Below are 21396 nucleotides of genomic sequence, written 5' to 3' on the forward strand. Positions count from 1 at the left end.
AAAATAAGTAAATAACTGCTTTTATGCGATGGGCACATGCAATCGCAATTTTCTTAATTTAACACTTTTGGACATGATATTGTTTATTTTTACCGTCGCATTCCCTGATTATTTTACTTATTTACGCTGTAATAACGTGCATTTCTATCCGTTATCATACCTAAATCATTCCCAATGCGTAGGATATCGTCTACATACAATATTAGGAAAACTACCGAACTATTGATGATTTTCTTGTAGACACAAGGCTCAAACATTTTGGTCAAAATCATACGATTTGATCGTAGTACCATACCAAATGTTCCAAGATCGAGATGCATGTTTCAGCCCATAAATGGACGATTCAGTTTGCAAACCTTTTGCTCTTGATCTTGGGCTATGAATCCCTCGGATTGCACCATATAAATGGTCTCCTTAAGATTACCATTCAGAAAGACGGTCTTGACATCCATTTTCCATATCTCATATCATAATATGAGGCAATGGACAGGAGAATGCGCATAGACATCAACATGGCAATAGGCGAGAAAGTCTCCTTATAGTCGACTCCCTCCACCTAGGTATAACCCTTTTCCATAAGTCTAGGTCTGAAGGTTTGCACCTTCCCACCAACACCCCGTTTCCTCTTGTAGATCCATTTACAACCTATAGGTTTTAACCCATCAGGTTGATCTACAAGATCCCATACTGAGTTGAAGTACATCGACTCCATTTCGAGATCCATGGCTTTGACCCATTCATCCCAGTCAACATCCCCATTGCCTTATGATAAGAAAATCGATCCTCAACCTCGCCATCGGCTACTCATAGCCAGGATTTCAGTGAAACCAATATAGTGAACAAGTGGGTTTGTAACCCTCCCACTACGTTGAGGTTCCCTCAACTCTTGAGGTGGAACTGACCTACCGGATGAACTTTCATCAACAACTCTTGTTGATGGAGCAGGCTCTTCAACAACTCTTGTTAAAGTTTCAATAGTTTCTTTGGAAAGTTCACACAACACGATCTTACTACGTGGACTGTGCTCCCTTATATGATCCTCCTCCAGGAAAGTAGCGCTCGTCAACACAAACACTCTGTTTTCCTTAGGATCATAAAAGTAACCCCCTCGTGTACCTTTGAGGTAGCCTACTATCAGGCACAACCTCGAATGTGGTTCCAGTTTCTTTGGATTAGTAGCACATGTGTTGGGCAACCCATATGCAAAATTCACGCAAACTAGCTTTACGCCCATTCCACAACTCCAAAGGTGTTCTCGCAACCCTCTTGGAAGGAACACAGTTGAGGATATAGGTTACAGTCTCCACTGCAAAACCCCAAAACAAGTTTGGTAAGGAAGCGTAACTGATCATCGACCGAACCATGTCCAACAAAGTTCTATTTCTCCTTTCTGTTACACCATTCTGCTGAGGTGTACCCAACACTGAGAGTTGGGAAACGATTCCATGTTCTATCATATAGTTCTGGAACTCAGAATCCAAAAACTCTCCACCCTAGTCCGATCAAAGTCTTTTAATCCGTTTATCCAATGCACTTCCAACTTCAGCTTTGAACATTCTAAATTTTTCAAAGGATTTAGACTTCTGTTGCATCAAATAAACATACTCATACCTAGAGTAATCATAAGTAAAAGTGATGAAATACTCATAACCTCCCCTGGCTCGCACATTCATGGGACCACAAAGGTTAGAATGCACTAACTCTAAAGGCTCTTTGGCTCAATAACCTTTTTCAGTAAAAGGTTTTTAAGTCATCTTGCCTTCAAGGCATGATTCGCACACCGGTAAAGAATTTTCCTCTAACTCGCTTAGAAGTCCAATCTTCACCAACCTCTCAATCCTATTGAGATTGATGTGCTCTAATCGAAGGTGTCAAAGTTGGGCATTTTCCTTAGGAGAAACCTTTTGTCATTTATTTTGAGTTACGATAGTTTTAAACATCTCTATGTTATGGAGGGAGCTTGTTGCTAACGGCCTTAGCACGTACAAGTTGTTTCCAGTTTTGCTGAAAAAATCTCAACACCATCTTTATGAATAAACACTTTATTCAAATCAAAATGAAGAATATATTTACAGTGTATCAGACACTTTACAGAAATTAAGTTCCGCTTTAACTCGGGAACTACATAAACATCATTCAAAATGATAAACTTCTTCTGTAAAGTCAACTGGAGTCCTCCCACTACCACAGCTGAGATGACGTATCCGGTGCCTACTTGTAGCGTCATCTCTCCAGCCTCAAGCTATCGCCAGGATCTAATCTTCTGAAAAGAAGAAAAAACATGATTAGTGACCCCAGAATCAATAATCCAGGCAGAATCCCCAACAAGGCAGGACAAACGTCACCGGTGGGGTGATCAGATGCTTTTTCACTGGGATGAGACATTCTCAACCATTAGGCAGATTAAGACATCATCTGTTTGATCTAGAACTGTTAATGCTTAACAATTCCATGCAGAATCCCCAACAAGGCAGGACAAACGTCACCGGTGGGGTGATCAGATGCTTTTTCACTGGGATGAGGCACTCTCAACCATTAGGCAGAAACAATTCTTGTAATTGACACTAACAATCACCATTTTTCGGTCCAGAACTGTTAACCTTTAACAATTTCGCGTAAGTGTAACCCCTCATTTTCAGCCCTAGTGTCCCGCCCTAATGTGCCCATTGTAGGGAAAAAGCAGATTAGGACAAGAGACTAAAGCGACTTATCCTATAGAGGAGATCAGATAAAGAGTTGTACAAAACTATCATCCTATAGGGGGACACTCCCAGGATGCCTCGAGGCGATGCACAAAAACGTTATCCAACCTAATGAGAGAGGTCGTGGGATATGTTGACACACGCCCCGCTCCTACTTATTATAAACACTCTTTCCATTCACCTTGGTATTGACCTATACAAACACCACTCATAGGGGGACACAAGCNCAAAACTATCATCCTATAGGGGGACACTCCCAGGATGCCTCGAGGCGATGCACAAAAACGTTATCCAACCTAATGAGAGAGGTCGTGGGATATGCTGTCGCACATCCTGTTCCCACTTACTATGAACATTCTCTCCATTCACCTTGGTATTTACCTACCCAAACACCATCCTTTAGAGGGACACTCCCAGGGTGCCACGAGAGCGAGGATAGATCTCACGGTGTGAATATAAAGGGAGAAATGTGAAGAGGTTTAAGTGAAGTATCATATACCCCAAGTACCTCCCACTAAATGTTCTACCTAGGGGTTCATTAACTTAGACCATCCGACTACTAATTTTATATAAGTTGGTTTAATTTGCTAAAAAACAACTATTCTCTTTGAAATTAAACAAGTACAAGTCAAGTCCCATTAAACTCTTTAAGAACTATCTTCAAATTTGTATGCATGCATCAAATCTATCTAATTCACCTTTCCAAGTAGGTTCTTAGGTAAAGGTGTTTCGTTTCCGTCATCTTAAGTACCCCAGCCTAGACAGAACCCGCCTTAGACAAAAGGTCCCTTATAGATAGATTTGCTACATATTTAATCTTTTATTAGTCAATTTAATCCTATTAAACTCATTAAAAGATTAAACCTTAGGTTGCTAATCTCATTAGAATCATGATCTTAAGTCTATCTCCACCAAGTTTTAAAACTCTTTTAAAACCATGATTCAAGCCTAAGTTCGCATGCATGTCTTTCTTATTGATTTTAGTTCTAATTTCCCTTATAACACTTATAAAAGAAACAACCAAAACCCATTCACATTGCTATGTGTGACTAGGTATTTATAACTCTTATAAATTTAACCTATGTGTCATGCTTCATGCAATGTCCATTCCTTACTATATATAACTCTTATATACTTGGTAATGAACTAAGCAAACATGCTTCCATACACCCTTATACTATAATACTTATAATATAAAGATGATGCATGTCTGTACTTAATGCATGGATAAATATAACCCTTATATTATATGACACATGAGCATGCCCTTATGTAATTTAAGTCATACAAACTACTATATCATAACTCTTACAATATATAGATGATGCATGACCAATGCATAACCTAAGGTGCGATTTCAACTATACGGTAGACCATATGCATATAATAAAACATACATCTTATGTACATTCACAGAACTAACGGACCGTGATGATTGGCCTCAAAACCGAAAATTGAATTCCATCTATTACATAAATACATCGAGCAAACCAGTTCACAGGCGAACCGAGTCTTGAACCACCCAGGTGAAGCCTCCATGATCATTTAGTAAATTGGGCGAGTAACCACGATCACTTAGCTATGATTGAGTACCATTTACAATGCGATGAAGCATGAGGCAACTCGATCGTTTAACGCACTAATATTAAACGCGCAAGTCTAAACGATCGTTTAAACAACAACGTTGTTGTGAAGCACATTTGTCTAGACGACCATAAAATAAGCACTTAAGTAACTTTTACTACACGATCGTGTAGTCAGTGACTAAGCGATGAAGCTTGCTAAGCTACACGATCATTTAGTGTGCGTGCATTCACCTTGCTGTCGAGTATCCCATACTCAACCATCGCTTACCCTCATCGTATACACGATCTGACCAACGCTTGGTCTTCTTCTTCTTCAAAATACAATGAAACTCCTTGCCTTGAAGCTTCATCACAAGTGACTCACACTAACTCAAACACTTTGAATTACAGACTCAATAGCAAGTTAATATACCCAAAAACACAGGGGCCCTTACAATTAACTTTGTATGTAAAAGAACTCAATAACCAAAGGCAACCATACCAGAAAACTCCATTAATCCACATCCACAAACCTATTTAACAGTTAAACAGAATGAAGACATGCTTTACCCACCAATAATGTAAATGCTATTTTATATATCAATGGATTTGGAATATCAGAACCTGGCTCCGATACCAATTGAAGAAAATCTTATCAAAGAGAACCTATGAGCGGAAGCAAGATCGTTCCAAATTCATTGTGACAGAATTACAAGCATTCAAAAACATACAAACAAGTTATGCATTTCGAACAAATTATGACATGCTTTCATAAATAAATATAAAGGGACAAGAGACTAACATTTGAAGAACTCTTCTTCTATCTTTCTCTCGCTCTCATGAAGCCTTGGATCAGCACCTCTCACTATCGCTACGAACACCAACCCAATCTTCCAGTGTATCGTCTGGTTAATCACGAACAACCTTCTCCACAAACAAGTAACAACTGGGACATTACCACTCAGTAACCTTGGTATTCTCGTAGTGAGAATCCAAGAGGTTTGGGCTCTGTTGGATTTGTAAAGGGAAGGAGGAAACAACGATCGCACTCAATGACCAAACAAGTGGGAGAGTATAGAGTTTATCGTATAGACTTGTGTTTGATCGTTTAGTAAAGGTAACGATTGTTTAGGAAATCAGGCGAGATCGTTTACACGATCGTTTAGTGAATCTCGCTCAGTCGCGCAATCGTTTAGAAAAACATTACACAATCATTTGTCAAAGGTGCGTGTACTCAATCGTTTAGACAAACACTTGAAGCTGTCGTGTAGTCTTTCGTGAGCTAAATGATAGGCAGTGTACTCGAATGAAGCGATTCAATGACTCTTTTCTGAAATGAAAACATTTTTCATTTTATTCTTTAGTTATGAAAATTGAATAAAAACTCCCACTTTCATGCACGGTTAAGGAGAAACCACCAATAATTATCTCATAACTTTTTTAATTATAAATAAATATAATAACTAACTTATCATATTATGTAAATAACCAATAGTTTTAATATCACATCATATGCAACATTTAAACCATAGTCCTTTTCTCCTTTACTTGATGTAAATCATATTTACATCAAACTCCAATTAATGTATCTTATGAAGGAAACCAAACATGAAGATTTCCATGAGCATCGGAATGATCGTTCCAAATTTCATTTGTATATGAACATTAACAATTACAATCAAGAAACGGAAACAACATGCTATGCACAAAACGAAATTACAACATGCTTTACTATACGATCAAGGGAAAGAATGCACATATCTTTGAAGACTTATCTTCAATCTCCCTTGATCATGAACGCTCGAACAAACTCCAAGACTGCAATACTCGAACGCTCGTACACTATGACTGCTACACTACACGATCACATCAACCCGAACACAACGATCTCTAAGATCACGAACACCACGAACAGCCTCCAAAAACCTTGACTATGTTGAGTTGAGTACGACACCACCACAATGGCTACCTTGGTATTCTCGTGTGAGAATCTAGAAGTTTGGGCTCTGTGTGGACTTGGTTAGAGAACGATACTAAAGGAACAATCGTGTAAACGGTTGGGCAAGTGGGAGATGACAAGTTTATCGTATAGACGATGCCCAATCATTTAACAAACGTTATGCGATCGTTTAGCAAAAGTTGCACGATCGTTCAGCTAATCGGTCAGTTGAGTGACTATCGTATAGAAAAAGTCCACGATCATTTAGTCTCTCTTCAGCTATCGTTTAGTAAATCGTATTTACTTGACAGCCAACTTGAGTAATTTCCGAGAATGAAAAATCTCAATTCAAGTACTAAATTTAGGAAAACATTTTTCCTTTTATCTCGCGGTTACCATAAAACTACAAATAACCTCACACTCAATTGGTTATTAGAGAAAAAGAGATCATTATCCAATAATTAATATTATTATAAAAATATATGATAACTAACTTACCATAGTATATTTATAACCTATAGTTTTAATATTTCATCTCATGAAACATATAAACCATAGATCTTTTTCTATTCCATGGTCCTTAATGTAAATCTCATTTACATTAATCCTCTACTTGATGTATCTCATATACCATACCGATCATATCATATATAATCGAATTACCTCTTGTCAATTTGAACATTTAAAATCAACATCGAGAACTGATTCTCAGTTTGAAACCATTGAGCCACCAAGGGGACCTTATGGACCTGTAGCTCGAAGCTCCAATGGTACGTAAATAACTGACTAAACTCTTTAGTCACGGGATCCACCATCTGTTAACTTTCAGGCACTTCACTAAAGACCGACAGTTCAACTCTCCTTACTACATATATGTTATGTGTCCATATCAACCAATCAACAGTGCGATAACCCTTCACAGATCGCTCGTAAGTACAGCTGGGCCAATAATCATTATGCCCCTGTAGTTACATCTAACTCCTTAAGTACCACTGATCCCTCTAATGAACATAAGTCATAGTCCTACTATGACTGAGTCCTCTCTTCCAAAAAGAAGTTGTAGCCATTATGTTCAATCTCCAGAATCAGCCCCTAAGGGAGCAATCTATCTACTTACCCCTGTTTCAGGGAAGGAGTGAATTCCATCTTGTGTACTGAGTTCCTAGCTCTAAAATCAAACAAGTCCCCAAGAAGGTAGGCATGTTGAGTTGGTAATTTGGCCACTCTCACCCATACTAATCAAAGGACCGTCCTCAAAGGTAGAAGTTCCCAAAACACTCAGGATTGTAGTCATGTTACCTATGGTCGTTTAGGTGAGATGTAAGTCTCCAATATCAACGGCGTTATATATAGAGACTAGTAATTTTGTGGTCTAGTCTTATATAAACTTTTTGTATAGGACACCCCCGCTCGCATGTCTCCACATGAATGGTCAGGATCTACCATCTGTAGTAGTTCACAATACTTGCAAACCTCTACAAAGCGAGTTGTATCCATAGTGTCACCAGGATCAGGTATCCCTTTTTAATCCTTATACTATAGACCTGTTTAGGTTATCAATTAAGGCATGATCTACTTGTATATCTCATATACATGCTGAAGTTATCATACAATAACCATGTAGCTTTGTTTATTGGATATGAGTAAATGCTAGGTAAAATAAACTCTTATTTTATTTCATAACAATGTGTATATATTACAAACTATGAAACTCCAGAAGAATTAGGACACCAATCCAACATCTCATACATCATGTCAACTATATTATATATAATTGAACCAGTTTAATATCATATCATATATAATCAAACTCCCTCTTGTCAATTTGAACACTTCAAACTGACCAAAAAACTGATTCTCAACTTGAATCGATTGAGCTACCAAGTGGACCTGATAGACCTGTAGCTTGAAGATCCAACGGTACGTGAATAGCTAACTTAACTCTTTAGCCCCGAGATCCACCATCCGTTAACTGTCGGGCACTCCACTAAAGATCGACAACTGCATTCTTCTCACCACAGATATATTTTTGTGTCCATCGAATATAACCAGTCAATAGTACGATAACCCTTCACAGATACTCGTAAGTACAGTTGGGCCAATTTACTGTTTTGCCCCTGTAGTTACATCTAATTTCTTAAGTACCACTGATCCCTCTAATGAACAATACATCATAGTCCTACTATGAGTGAACACCTCTCGGGCCATTAGAAGATGTGTGGCGCCACATCGTTCAAGCCCCGGAATCAATCCTAATCTATCTATACTTACCCTTGCTTTGGGGAAGGAGTGAAATTTCATCTTGTGTAGCTGAATTCCTAGCTCCCCAATCAGAAGAATCTCCAAAGTGGTAGGTTTGAGTCAGCAATCTGGCCATTCGCACCCATGCAAATCAAAGGACCGCCCTCAAAGGCAGGAATTTTCAACTCACTCAGGATTAAGATCATGTTACCTATGGTCATCCTAGTGAAGTGAAGTCTCTATCATGAACGATGTTATATAACGAAACTATACACTTCATGGTCCGGTCTTCTACAAACTCCTTTGTATAGGACACCCCCGCTCGCATGTCTCCACATGAATTATCAGGATTAGACCATCTGTAGCACGTTGCAACACTTGTAACTATCTACAAAGCGGGTCGCATCCATAGTGTCACCAAGATAAGGTTTCCCTCCTTTATCCATATACCACAGACCATTTTGGTTATCACTTAAAGCATGATCCACCTGTATGTCTTCACATACATGCGTAAGTTACAACGACAACCAGGGATCTTAGTTTATTGGTTTGTGGTGAAGAAAATAAAACATCTCATGTTTCATAGACAACAGTGAAGAAAATATCTCATATTATTACATCACAAGCGTTTGTTCAATACAGGTGTTTACAAACTACAGGACCCAACGAGAGTTTAGGACATCAACCTCAACACTATCTTCCTTTTCCATTCCAAATATGTCTCTGCATCCGGCGTTCCATAAAATGGTGGAATTTTAAGCTTGACTCCACTATCTCTATCTTCTTGGATTCTTTCTCCTCGTCTAGGGTGCATATTATTTCTTCCTCTTCCTCTCATGCTTCCTCTTCCTCCAATTTGTCTTTTTTATTCAACTAAGTCAATTACTCCCATATCTTCTTGTAAAACTCTTTGTTGTTATACCCTCCTTTCTTGCCTATCTTCCCTCATCATTTCCATCATACCTTGAATGGCTTGAAGAATAGCCATATTAGTATCTTGTATTTGTGGTACTCCTTTACCCTGTGACATTTTGAAGTTAGTAATAAAAGGACCTCACCACACTTCTCACTAATTTCACTCAAGAATACTCATATTTATCACTCAAGGGTAGGCTTTTGGTACTAGGTCAAAGATGTAAGGGTTGGCTTATATTTTTTTGTGCAATCTCACTAAAAATTTGATAAAAACCAATTCAAAATAATCAACTCTCACAAATTAAGACTAGAGTAACTAAACTTAGTCTAAAAAAAACAAATCTAGAATTTTTTTTTCTTTTTCAAATGAATGACAAGAAACTTTCATGTGCTTTGGATCTTTAATTTCTTTTCTCTTTTTTTTTATTATTATCATTATTATTATTATTTATTTTTTTTTTTTTTTGCTAACTTTCATTTTTCTATTATGATTCAAGAGCTGATTTGAAGAAGGTCTCAAGAAAAATTGTAGTATGTCTTGTAGTACAAGATGTAAGCAATTGCTTTGGAGAGAAAAAAATTGAAATAAAGTAAAGATAACACCTATAAAGTCGGCCAAGAACGATGAACAAATGCTCTGATACCAAATAATAAGTACCCCGCTTGTTGGATGCAAAGCTAGAGGTCCTTCTAGGATCCTTGCAAACACTCACCAAAAAAGTTACTTAGATCGAACTTAGAATCTATGATGGTCACTCTTAAATCCTAAGACAACTCATTCTAGAATTAGCTTGATCAAGACTAGTCCAATGAATTGATTCAAACATCAAATCTAAAGTAAGATTTGAAAGAAAAAGACAATACCAAAGGGTTGAATAAGCACAAGCTTTTTTATTATGGATAATATGAGTTTTTGAAGAGCATTACAAGCCATTTTATAGGTCAAATGGTCGTGGATAAACCAAGAAACTCAAAAGTCATTAAAATACAATTAATTGCAAATTGTAGAAAAAAATACCTAGAAACTTGAAACTTAATTGCATACTAAATTATAAGTCAAAATGGAAAACTAGAAATGTAGAAAGTCTTCAAATTGCCTTAAATATCTCCTCTAGAAGGCGGCAAAGTAGATGTTCACGTTTGATAAGGTTTGACATCACATTTCCCCATGTAGTGCACACTTGACAACCTTTTCTTCACAAAATTTGCACACTTTTTTTTACCACCATGTCATCTTCTAAACTATAAGACTTTTCCCATACCATCTTCATGCCATTATCTTCTTGACTCATTGAACTAACATTATATAAAACTTTGGTCTCAAGATTATTTGTTAGTTCTGGTAAATTTGCTAGTTTTTGAAGATGTAGTGTGAATGCCTCTTGAATCTTCTTTGTCTTGCTTCTTGTAATTGGTCCTTTAGGTACATGCAATGGTTCAATGGTTGAAATTACATCAGGCGTCACATTATTCAAGCCCCGGAATCAGCTCTTAAAGGAGTAATTTATCTACTTACCTCAACCTCGAGGAAGGAGTGAATTCATTCTTGTGTAGTTGTATTCCCAGCTCCCCAATCAAATGAATTTTCAAAATGGTAGGCTTATTGAGTCGGTGATCTGACCACTCTCACCCTTACAAATCAAAGGACCAAAGAGTTCACAACTCACTCAGGATTCAAGTCATATTACCTATGGTCATCTTGGTAAAATGTAAGTCTCTATTATGAATGGCGTTATATAATGAGACTAAACATTTCGTGATTCGGTCTTATACAAACTCCTTTGTATAGAATATTCCCACTCACATATCTATACATGAATGATCAAGATTAGATCATTTGTAGCGCTTTACAACAATTGTAATACCTACAAAGTAGACCATACTTGTAGTGTTACCAGGATAAAATACCCAACCTTATCCATCTACTACAAACCATTTAGGTTATCACTTGAACATGATCCACCCGTATGTCACTACATACATGTTTAAACTATAAGTTAACCTTTGTTGTTAGTTTATTGGTTTCTGGTTAATGCAATTAAAATATGGAATAAAATATCATATATTTTATTAAATAAACAATGAGTTCTTGCTATATGCAGTAATAACGAGATTTAGGGCATCAACCCTACGAGATTTAGGGCATCAACCCCAACATCAAGGCACTATATTACTCGTTCGGGAGCAATTGTGGGTTATCTGGTACATAATTAAATATTGTTTATTTATTTTAAATATTGATAATTGTTTTATAATTCATAAAGATCGAGTAACAATAGCTTTCATGATGTTGGAAATGATCCAAACTAGGTTCTTGCTATATGCAGTAATAACGAGAACTATATGGAGGAGATAAATTATATGTAAGATATACGTATTGCTCCTCCACTAGTTTCGACTTGCTCGAAGAGAATAAGATAAGTTTGATGAGGTCGCTCACAATGTGGAAAAATTGCCTCCTATGACGTAGACGCAGAGCCAAACTGGTTATATTAGTCTGATGATGATGTCAGCATTTGGTTTAGGATATTATGATTCAAAAGTCGGTCCATCGTCTTCATACATGCATGGATATAGGCATGGTTGTGGAAAGCATAATGAATATTTATACAATGAAGCGTCTCCATAGATACCAAAGCCACCAGAGCAACATCAAGAGGAACTAGAGCAACCTAGAGTTCAAAGTCGACGATGACAACCAGCTCGAAATCGACGACATCCACCTTGTGGGACACGTTGATTTTTTATCATTATTTTTAAATGAATGAGATACAATGAATTGTTGTATCGATATGAACATTTTAATTTACATTTAATTATTTTCCAATTATGAACAATAGTTGTAATATGAAAGAAAAATGATTGAGAATTTGTTCTTTTCTATGATATCTCATAGAGTTAACAATTAAGGATGTAAATTTTATTTATTATTAAGAAATACGAGGACATCCTTAAAGAAGGTAAAGGAATACAAGTGCATAGAGTTTTTTAAACAAGGTAAAGAAATTATCTTTAAAAAAACAAAAAGAGGGTCAAGTGTCCAACACTCGACATACATACAAGTTTTAAAAAAATTCGTACAAGTGAAATCGAAAAAACTATCCTAATTCTCTAATTATTTTGAAAATTCTAATATTTCACTAAATACTTCTAAGACTTACAATATTCATCCAATTTTAACTTTAATGATGTTGTCGACTCGGTGCAAGAAATCGAGTTAGTTTTATGCCTATTTATAGAGTCCGGTTTAATGCAGATTCTAATTGAGTTTCATATTCTGAAATTTCTTAGGATTGTGATTTTGGAAGGGATATCTAAATTTGGCTTATATTTAAATTAGATTGCAACGAAATTTGATTTAAATTTGAGCTAGGGATTAAATCTTTTCCTACACTAAATTTTGGTAATATGCCTAGAATTTATCCCAAATCCAAATTATTCGACTTCTAATCTTGTGTCAAATTAAAATTGAGTGTAAATTTTCAAATTTATCTTAAATCAAAATTTGACCATATTCCAAATTTTATTCTAAATAAAATCACTTTGAGTCAAATTGAATAATTTCTCGAGTTTATATTGGACTGAAATTTGAGGCATAACCCAATTTTATCCCAAGTTCAATTCATCTAAGTTTGAATTTTTTATTCTTAAAGTCAACCTAAATTGGGATAAGATCTTAAATTCACTGATAATTAAAGTTTGATCATATTTCAAATTTTAAAGGTTAATTCAAATTTTATGCCAAAGCAAATTAGGTGAAATTAAAATTTCATCAACAAATTTTATTCCAAATTCAAGTTAGACATCTTGGATAGAAATTCAATTTTCCTCCAAATCCAATTTTAAATTAAGTAGTGCATAAATTCTACTAAAATTCAAAAAGAAGCTTATGCCAAGAAAATCAAATCAAAACTTTGACTTGAACAAAATTGGCATTTTGGGACAAGATCAAGTGGGGAGCTGACAACATAATTTCACAAGATGAAACTCACTCCTTTCCAACTTTAGAGTAAATAGATGAGTATTTTCTTAAGTGGTGATTCCAGAACTTGAACAAATAGCCGAACCCTCTCACTGGGTCAAGAGAGATTTTTGTTTAATGGTTGGACTATCAATTTGTTCATTAGAGAAGCACTGGTACTTAAGTATACAAAGGTAACTCAAGGGTAAAACGGTAATTTGATCCAATTTGTTGTTACGAACACTCATAAAAGACTAACTTGCTATTATTGGTCAATATCCGTTAACATAGAAATATATCTACGTAACTGTAAGTCTATAATGGAGTGTATCCATAATTAACGAATATTAATTAACTTGGTTAATGTGTTTAGCCCATTTATCTTATATCGTTGAAGCATTGAGGTAATTAAGTCATTTGAAATGTTCCATTTAAAATTAAACCGGTATGAATGGTAAATTATAATGTTCAATCTCTCAATTTTAAAAGGAAAACAAAGAATGTACTAAAAAGAAGAAAATAAAAATAAAAAATAAAAAAAAGTGTTGTAAATATGAATCCATTTATTTATTTATTTTAAAGAACATAAATCCAGTTAGATGGGAAGGCCGTTTACGTTGGGCCGGACATGACCCACTGGTCTGGTTGGGCCCACTTATCATTTACATGCTTGGATGATATCGGCTTCACTTGCTCTCATTTCCTTATCAACAATTTCTTTTTTAAATATTATTAATTTACTTTTTTTTTTTTTTTTCCAACGTTTTGTTCCTGAGACAAGACACCACTACCATATATATACACGACCTTATTATAAAACTGTCATTACGAAAAGAGTTTAAAAGTAAAAAGAAAAGTTAAAAATTCTCCCCTCAAAGTCAATCCCTTTTAATACAATATAGATTTGTGATTTTTTAACTACTCATATTTCTTTATGAATAACCGGGCACGTATACGTAGACAAGCAGATACAAGCAAATGCACAATATTTACATTAGATTTCAATTCATTAAATTTAAAAGTTAAGCCTATTCAAAGATTAAGCACTTTCTTTAATGTTTGCTTCCACTCCATATATGATCAAAATATAACAATGGAAAAAAGCAATATATATTCTCATGATGTTCTAAATTAAATATTGTCTTTTGTCTAAAATTTATATTTTTATCTAGAGTCATTTATGTTTATTACTTCTCTAAATTTAAAAATAACAAATAAAAATTGAAACTAAATAAACTAAAATTAATCCAATTAAAGAAAAGACGATGATGAGAGACAAAATGATTGTCCGGTACAATTTATTGGATAAGGATTCATAAGTATAACACGTCAACAGTTCCTTAAAAAGTCAACTAAAATCAACCTACCCTATAAGGGGTTGGGGAAAAAAGAAAAAAATAATAACAAGAAAAAACAAACAAAAACCCTAATAATATATATGTAAAAAAGAAGGGGAAAAAAAAAAAAAAACATAAACAACGACCGTGGAGCATCAAGTTGGCCTATAATAATAGGTTATTTATTTGTTTATGCTTATGAGAAAGTCGGCCTGTACAATACAAAGTAATTTATTAATGAAATGAAAATTATAAAGTTTTGGAGGAGATTTAATTATTGGGGTGGGGGAGTGAGAGCGGCATAAGTTTTCTTTGGCGACACGTAGTTTACGTTATCGTTAGGTTTAGAGACGTGGGGATGAAGATAGTAATTGTTTTTGCAAGGTAGGTAAGTGAACGACATGTCGTTCCCGCAGTATTTGGGTCTATATGCAAATTCTATACATTCTTCTTTGGATCTCTGCTTTGGGAGTCCTGGAATGCAGTTGTTTGAAACGTCTAGAATCTTCTTCTTTATTAGTTTCTTGCATGTTGGTCCCACCTGAAAGGAAAAGCAAAAAACCATGTAAATAAAATGTTGAGTTCAACACTTTAGAAAAAAAAAATTACTTGTTCAATCCTTCAAAAATTTTACAAGTTTAATCTTTTGTCCCTTTACTCTATCAACTTTAAAAAATATATGATAAGTCTCTTAATTTTTTATTTTATAGTTCATAGATCACCTTAAGAATATGAAATGTTTTATTAATAGATATAAAATTAAATTTTATTATATCTAATGATACTATAAACTTTTAATTTTGTATCTAGGTTTTTAAAATTTAAAAAATGAGCAATGTATCAAGATCTCTTAGATATATTAAAAAAAAAAAATAGGGATCTTTTAGACACAAAAGTAAAAGTTAAAAAATGTATTAGATAATTTTTAAAGTTCAATAATTTATTTAACAAAATTGAAAGTTTTAGAGAATGTTTAGATGCTAAATGGAAAATTCAATCATTTATTAGACACGAATTTGACACAAATTGAAATTGAAATAAACTTATTGAAAATTAAGAGAAAATTATTTTTTGCAACATTGCGTGGATCAAACCTCTACCTTAAGATTAATAATACAAATTTATGTTATACTCATGTTGGCAAAATTTAAAGACTAATTGGATAAAAAACAAAAGTGAAAGTTTAAGTAACTATTAATCACTTTTTAATAAATACTCCCTTGAAAATTAAGAAACCTATTATATACCAAATAAAAAAATTCAAAGACGTTAAACGCAAAAATTAAAATTAAGATACCTATTGTTTGAATTCTCTTACCTCAGATGTGATTCTTAAAATGGAAAAAATATATAAATAATAAATAAAATAAAATTTGAGAATTCAAATACCTATCTGATAAAGAAAAAAGTTTTTATGATATAGGAAGTAAACCGTGACGGGAATTCAATGACGTACCTGAGTGAAAAAATTGTTCCTCAAGGTGAAGTTACCAAGTTTAGGCAACTTGCAGATCTCTTCCGGCACGGGACCGTAGAATTGGTTGTCGGCCAAATAGAGAAGCTCGGCCTTAGCCAAGCAAGCGAAGGAAAGCGGGATGGGGCCGGTGAGGAGGTTCTTTCCGGCGTCAAACAACACGGCGTTTTCCAACAAACCGATCTCGAACGGCAAACAACCTTCCAATTGGTTGTTGAAGAACACAATTTCTTCCATTGTCTTCTTGGCTTCTCCGATGCTTCTGGGAATGGGTCCAGAAAACTGGTTGTGGGCGAATGTCAAGTACTTCGCCGGAGTTTTGCCTAAATTGTATGGAAGATTTGAAGTGAATTGGTTGTTGTTAATGTAAATGGCGCTGATAATATCCATGTTGAAAATTTGGTCCGGAATTGGTCCACAGTAGTTGTTGTATCGAAGGTCCAGAAATGTTAGCTCCGACGCTCCCAACGCGTTTGTCGGAAACTCCCCTGACATTTCATTCAAATCAATTTTTAATTATCAAAAGTATATCAACTAAATAGAATAAAGCCTATGTACTACCAGTCGAAAAGTAATCCATCAATTAACGATAATGTAAAAAGTAGTCCCTGGTGATTACTTTTGTTATTCTTTACGTGTTTTAATAAAATGTGGGACCTTGAAATTTGTAATAAATCGAAATTTGTAATAAATCGTGTAATCTAATTGAAGAAGGAAAGGTGATCAATCTGATTGTGGTTAAAAATTACGTAGACCTACTACCTTTATCGTTGTCGTTACCGTTATTGTTATAGATATTGTTACTACGACGATATGAATATTATGAATTTGTCATATTTATTGTTACTTTTATCGTTATCGTTATCGGGTCAACCAGTAAAGATTATGATAACATAGATTCATAATTCTAGGTAAACGCGATAAAATCAATCCAATTATGTTTGTGATTAAGCCCTATTACGGTTCATCTATCAATGAAATCCCATTCTAATTAACTAATTTTTATTATGGTTTGATAAATTTGGCCAAAATTTAAACTACGGTGTTCTAACGTTTTTTGTTTTCAAAACCAAATTTCTAAATTGTGTTTAATTACCTTAGAAATTCAAATTTGAAGGTTCCAATATAAAAAGTTTAAATATTGATTAACACTTTTCGGAATTGATGGAAGTGATTATTGAGTAGAGAAGTAACATAGCATTTACAAAATGAAATGGTTGCTTTTATGGGGACTAAATTTTCAATTTCCATTTTTTTAGGATTTAAATTTTCTTCTATTAAAAATCGGATAATAACAAATATAACAGTAGACTTAAAATATCAACAAATATAGTACAACAAAAACAATGTAAAAGAATTTGTATATATAGTAAAATTTAAATTTAACTCTTAATATCTATCAATGATAAATAAGGTTTTGCTATACTTAGAATTCTTTAAAAGTGTTACCCTTTGCAATTATATGAAAATTATATATTTTTTTCTTTTAATATATTTAAACATTCTAAGTCCGATCTCAAAAGTAAAGTAAAGCCATTTTAATTTTTTTTTCTATATTTAGAAAAAAATGGATTCATTTAAAAGAAAAGCATGTCTCTCTCTATTTATATAATAGTTAATCAAAAGTTTCTCCTGAATCCAAAATCTTTAGTTTGTAATAGTGAAAATCCATCGCATAATTCTATTTCCATTATTCCGATCTGACAGTACAGGCATCAATTAAAAAAACTTTGAAAATAATTTTAGAGTATAAAAAAAAAATTGTCAATCTCACTCCAATCATAGATATAATGTCCTGTTTGACATTTAAAGAAATGATTTTGTAAAACAAAAAAAAAAAAAGGAAAGGATAATATAGGAAGAATGAGAAAATGTAAGAACCTGGAAGCTTGTTGTTACTTAGATCCATCTCATAAAAGAATCGCTGGCGATTGATTTTCTTCGGAATTGGGCCACGAAAGAAATTAGAATTGGCATGAAAAACCGCAATATCATCCAATTCGTCCATAAATCCTTCAAGAAACAGCTCCGGACCTCCAAATCTGAACCCATTAAAGCTCACTGCAGAAATGCTCCTCTCTTTCTCCACCGGCAGAGGGTCGCATCGGAACCCTTTGTACCGGCAAACGTCCTTCCCCGTCCATGTCTTCACCACGTCCATCCTCCCGCTCGTGATTTTCCTCCTCAGTCTCTGTATCACGAAGTATGCCTTCTTCAGCCGCTCGTTCTCGAACTCCGGCGGCGGCGGCGGACATGGTGGCGGTGGCGGCGGAGGGCAGTCAGGTGGGTACTCTGGAGTCTCTGGAGGATTTGGGTCGGGATTGTTCCCACCGCCGCCACCGATGATTATTTCCAATGCCTCCCGGGAGTTGGGTTGATTGTCGATGGCGGTGGGACGGGGTTCCGCCGGGGAAAGTAGGAGGCAGGAGAGAAATGGGAGGAGGAGGAGGATCGAAAAAGAAGAGAAAGAAGCCATGGGTGTTGTGTTGTGAATGGAAGTGGAGAATGAAAGGGGGAGGTGTTAAATAGAGAAACATGTTTGTTAAAATATTCCATATATTTAAATTTTTCGTAAATTTTTAAATTCATTAGTGACTTAACATGTTGGAGACCGAGAGAGAAATTTTTAAATTTTTTTTATTTGTTAAGTTCGACATGTGGGCATCAAACTTCTATAATTTCTTTTAAGTTTAATCTCTACTCTTTAGTTTGATTAAGGCCACTTTTACTCCATTATAATGAAGATTAGCGTAACTATAATAACATTTTATTGATGATTCAATTGTAGTGAGTTTGAATCACAAACACAATAAGATTAATTTTGATTGCATTTACTTCAAATTATGAATTTTATCAAATTTACTATTACCATTATCTCTACCTCTATCTTTGAGGGTCATGTGATAACGCTAACGGTAGCGATGACAATAACAATAAAAATATCATAATTGATTATTTTTTAGTTGTAACTAATAACAATAACGATAGGACGTAATTCTCAGACACAATTGGATTGAGTATTCTTTATTACAATCAGTGATTAGATTGTGTTATTTTATTACAAATTTAGATATGAGATCCATATGTCAGTACAAATGCAGACACAAGTAAACAAACACAAAAAATAATCAAATAGAACCTACTTTTTTTATTCTCATTAATCTATTATGTTTTTAGTAGAGTAAACATGACCTAAATTCAATTTCACTTGGAACTCCACATATCTTCTTAATAAAATTTTACCATCATATTTTTTTTTTTGTAAAATTCTTATAAATAAGAAAATTCAAAAAGTATTTACCTTTCAAAATGTTTGAAAAATATTTGTACTTTTGGAACATTTTGTTATAATATATATATATATATATATATTTTATTTAAATTCATTATTTATTTATTTAATAAATTAAATCAAATTTAATTTATTTAATTAAATAATAANATTGAAAAATAAGACATGTATTTAGATATTTCCCTTCAACTCCACGAAATTTGATTTAAGATCGGAGCACATCTATCTAATTAAGCTGAAACTATAACGATTAAATTGGTAATTTAAACGTATGAAAAAAGGTAAAATTATATGGCAAGGAAAAAGGTCAATTATTGAAGGTTGGTAAAAAAAAAAAAAAAAAATTATAAAAGGGAATATAATAACGATTTGATGGTAAATGTATGAGACAAAGAAGTTCACGTGTTAAGGGTGGCGGCGAGAAGGCGATGGTCATGGCACTCGAAACGACTTGTCGTAGTTTATCCAAAATCGACAAATTTTACGGAATCCCGTGGTCTGTTCTCTCCGTCGTTTTGAAAATTTTACTTAAGGTGACTAATCCAATGTAATTGCCAATTTTATACTGTTAAATAAAATATCTTAAATTTATATCTAACAATTATTAAAAGATGTCTCATTATAGTCGAAAATAAATAGTGAATAGTAGTGCTTAACTCGTTTATTTAAGAATATGAAGTGTGAGAGAATTTGAACCTCGCTTACATTCTCGTTGAAAGAAATAAATACTTTAACTATGAAGCTATACTCATACGAAAAATTTATCTACTAATCAAAACGAATACAATCGCTTCTCTATTTTGATAATATATCTGTATAATAAATTAAAATAAATACCATCAAACATATATAATTATCTTTTTTTCAGAATAAGTTCCAGTATTTCAAATCTAAATTGCATTAATAATTAATGTCATTTTAATAAAAAAATTAAACAAATTAATTTGTTTAAAAATTATATAATTAATATAAGTGAAATTCATAACAATAAAATATCACTAAAATACTAAAATGTTAGATAGATTAATATATAAATTATCCTTACGAATTTTTCCAAGAAACAAACCTGATTATCCAAACATCATAAGATTTCAACTATTTTTAATTTTAGTAAACAAATTACCTAAAAGGAATAAAAGCTAACGGGGTCTAATTTAAAAAAAGAGAAATTAGTAAAAGAAATTTCATCACTTTTAATTTAAGCTTCTGTAGAGCACTTTAATTCAAAAAAGGAAATAAAGTTTCGGTTTGCATTCTATTTCTATCTTAAAATAGAAAATACTAAAATAATTTTTTTATACCTCTAAGACTTTAATGGTATCCATTAAAATCTTAAACTAATGATTGTATCAATTTAAAATTTGAATTTATATCCTAAACTTTAGTTGCAACAATTGAAGTTGACTTGCACCAACTTTTAGACGAAATGGATTCTCAAATTCTATAGAAGCTTTTGACAGACTAGAAGAGTGTTCGGGCTCCGGAACTAGCGTTGTCGTAACCGCTCCTGGTCGAAGTAAAGATAATTTATTTTCACCGATCCAAGACTTATACCACAAATGTAGTAACATGATAAGATCGGGGTCAAATCCAAGACTGTTGAATCAATTTAGGCCAATTTAGGAATTCCACTTAAAAAGGTTTTGATGGTTTTTATTTTTGTTTTATAAAATAAATTAAACATCAAACATGGAAAATTAAGAGTTAGCACAAAAAAGGGTTGAATCAAATTGTGGGAAAATCTTGGAATTAGTTTGTATGCTTTTTATTTTCTATCATTAGGTACTAGTTAATTTCTCCAATTATGTGAACTCCTCAACCTATTAGAAATTCTAATAGCTCAATTAGTCAATTTCGATAAAAATCTAAACCAGCACTAATTCAGTTTAAAACTTTTCTTTCTCAAGGACATACAACTTAAAACTGAAAATCATTAAAAAATGGTTCAATTGTCGGAATACACTACAAAC

General features: G+C 33.8%; 1 protein-coding gene across 1 annotated transcript; it reads right to left on the reverse strand.

Moving 5' to 3' along the window:
* Positions 1–14632: 14632 nt before the first annotated feature.
* Positions 14633–18672, reverse strand: LOC120079650 (uncharacterized protein At4g06744-like). The gene is made up of 3 exons (XM_039033963.1): positions 18016–18672; positions 16117–16622; positions 14633–15201 (listed from the first exon to the last, which is right to left on the reverse strand). Exons 1-3 carry the CDS (start codon positions 18608–18610, stop codon positions 14935–14937), a joined length of 1368 nt encoding a protein of 455 aa, XP_038889891.1. The 5' UTR covers positions 18611–18672; the 3' UTR covers positions 14633–14934.
* Positions 18673–21396: the final 2724 nt, after the last annotated feature.

The sequence above is a fragment of the Benincasa hispida genome, chromosome 1, assembly GCF_009727055.1.
Source record: "Benincasa hispida cultivar B227 chromosome 1, ASM972705v1, whole genome shotgun sequence".
NCBI lineage: Eukaryota > Viridiplantae > Streptophyta > Magnoliopsida > Cucurbitales > Cucurbitaceae > Benincasa > Benincasa hispida.

Excerpts from the sequence above, each read along its gene's own strand:
- LOC120079650 (XM_039033963.1), bottom strand. The coding sequence starts at position 18,610 with ATGGCTTCTTTCTCTTCTTTTTCGATCCTCCTCCTCCTCCCATTTCTC. Across the intron at positions 16,623-18,015 it reads AAGTAACAACAAGCTTCCAG|GGGAGTTTCCGACAAACGCG; the intron begins GTTCTTACATTT and ends ATGAAATGTCAG. Across the intron at positions 15,202-16,116 it reads GGAACAATTTTTTCACTCAG|GTGGGACCAACATGCAAGAA; the intron begins GTACGTCATTGA and ends TTTTCCTTTCAG.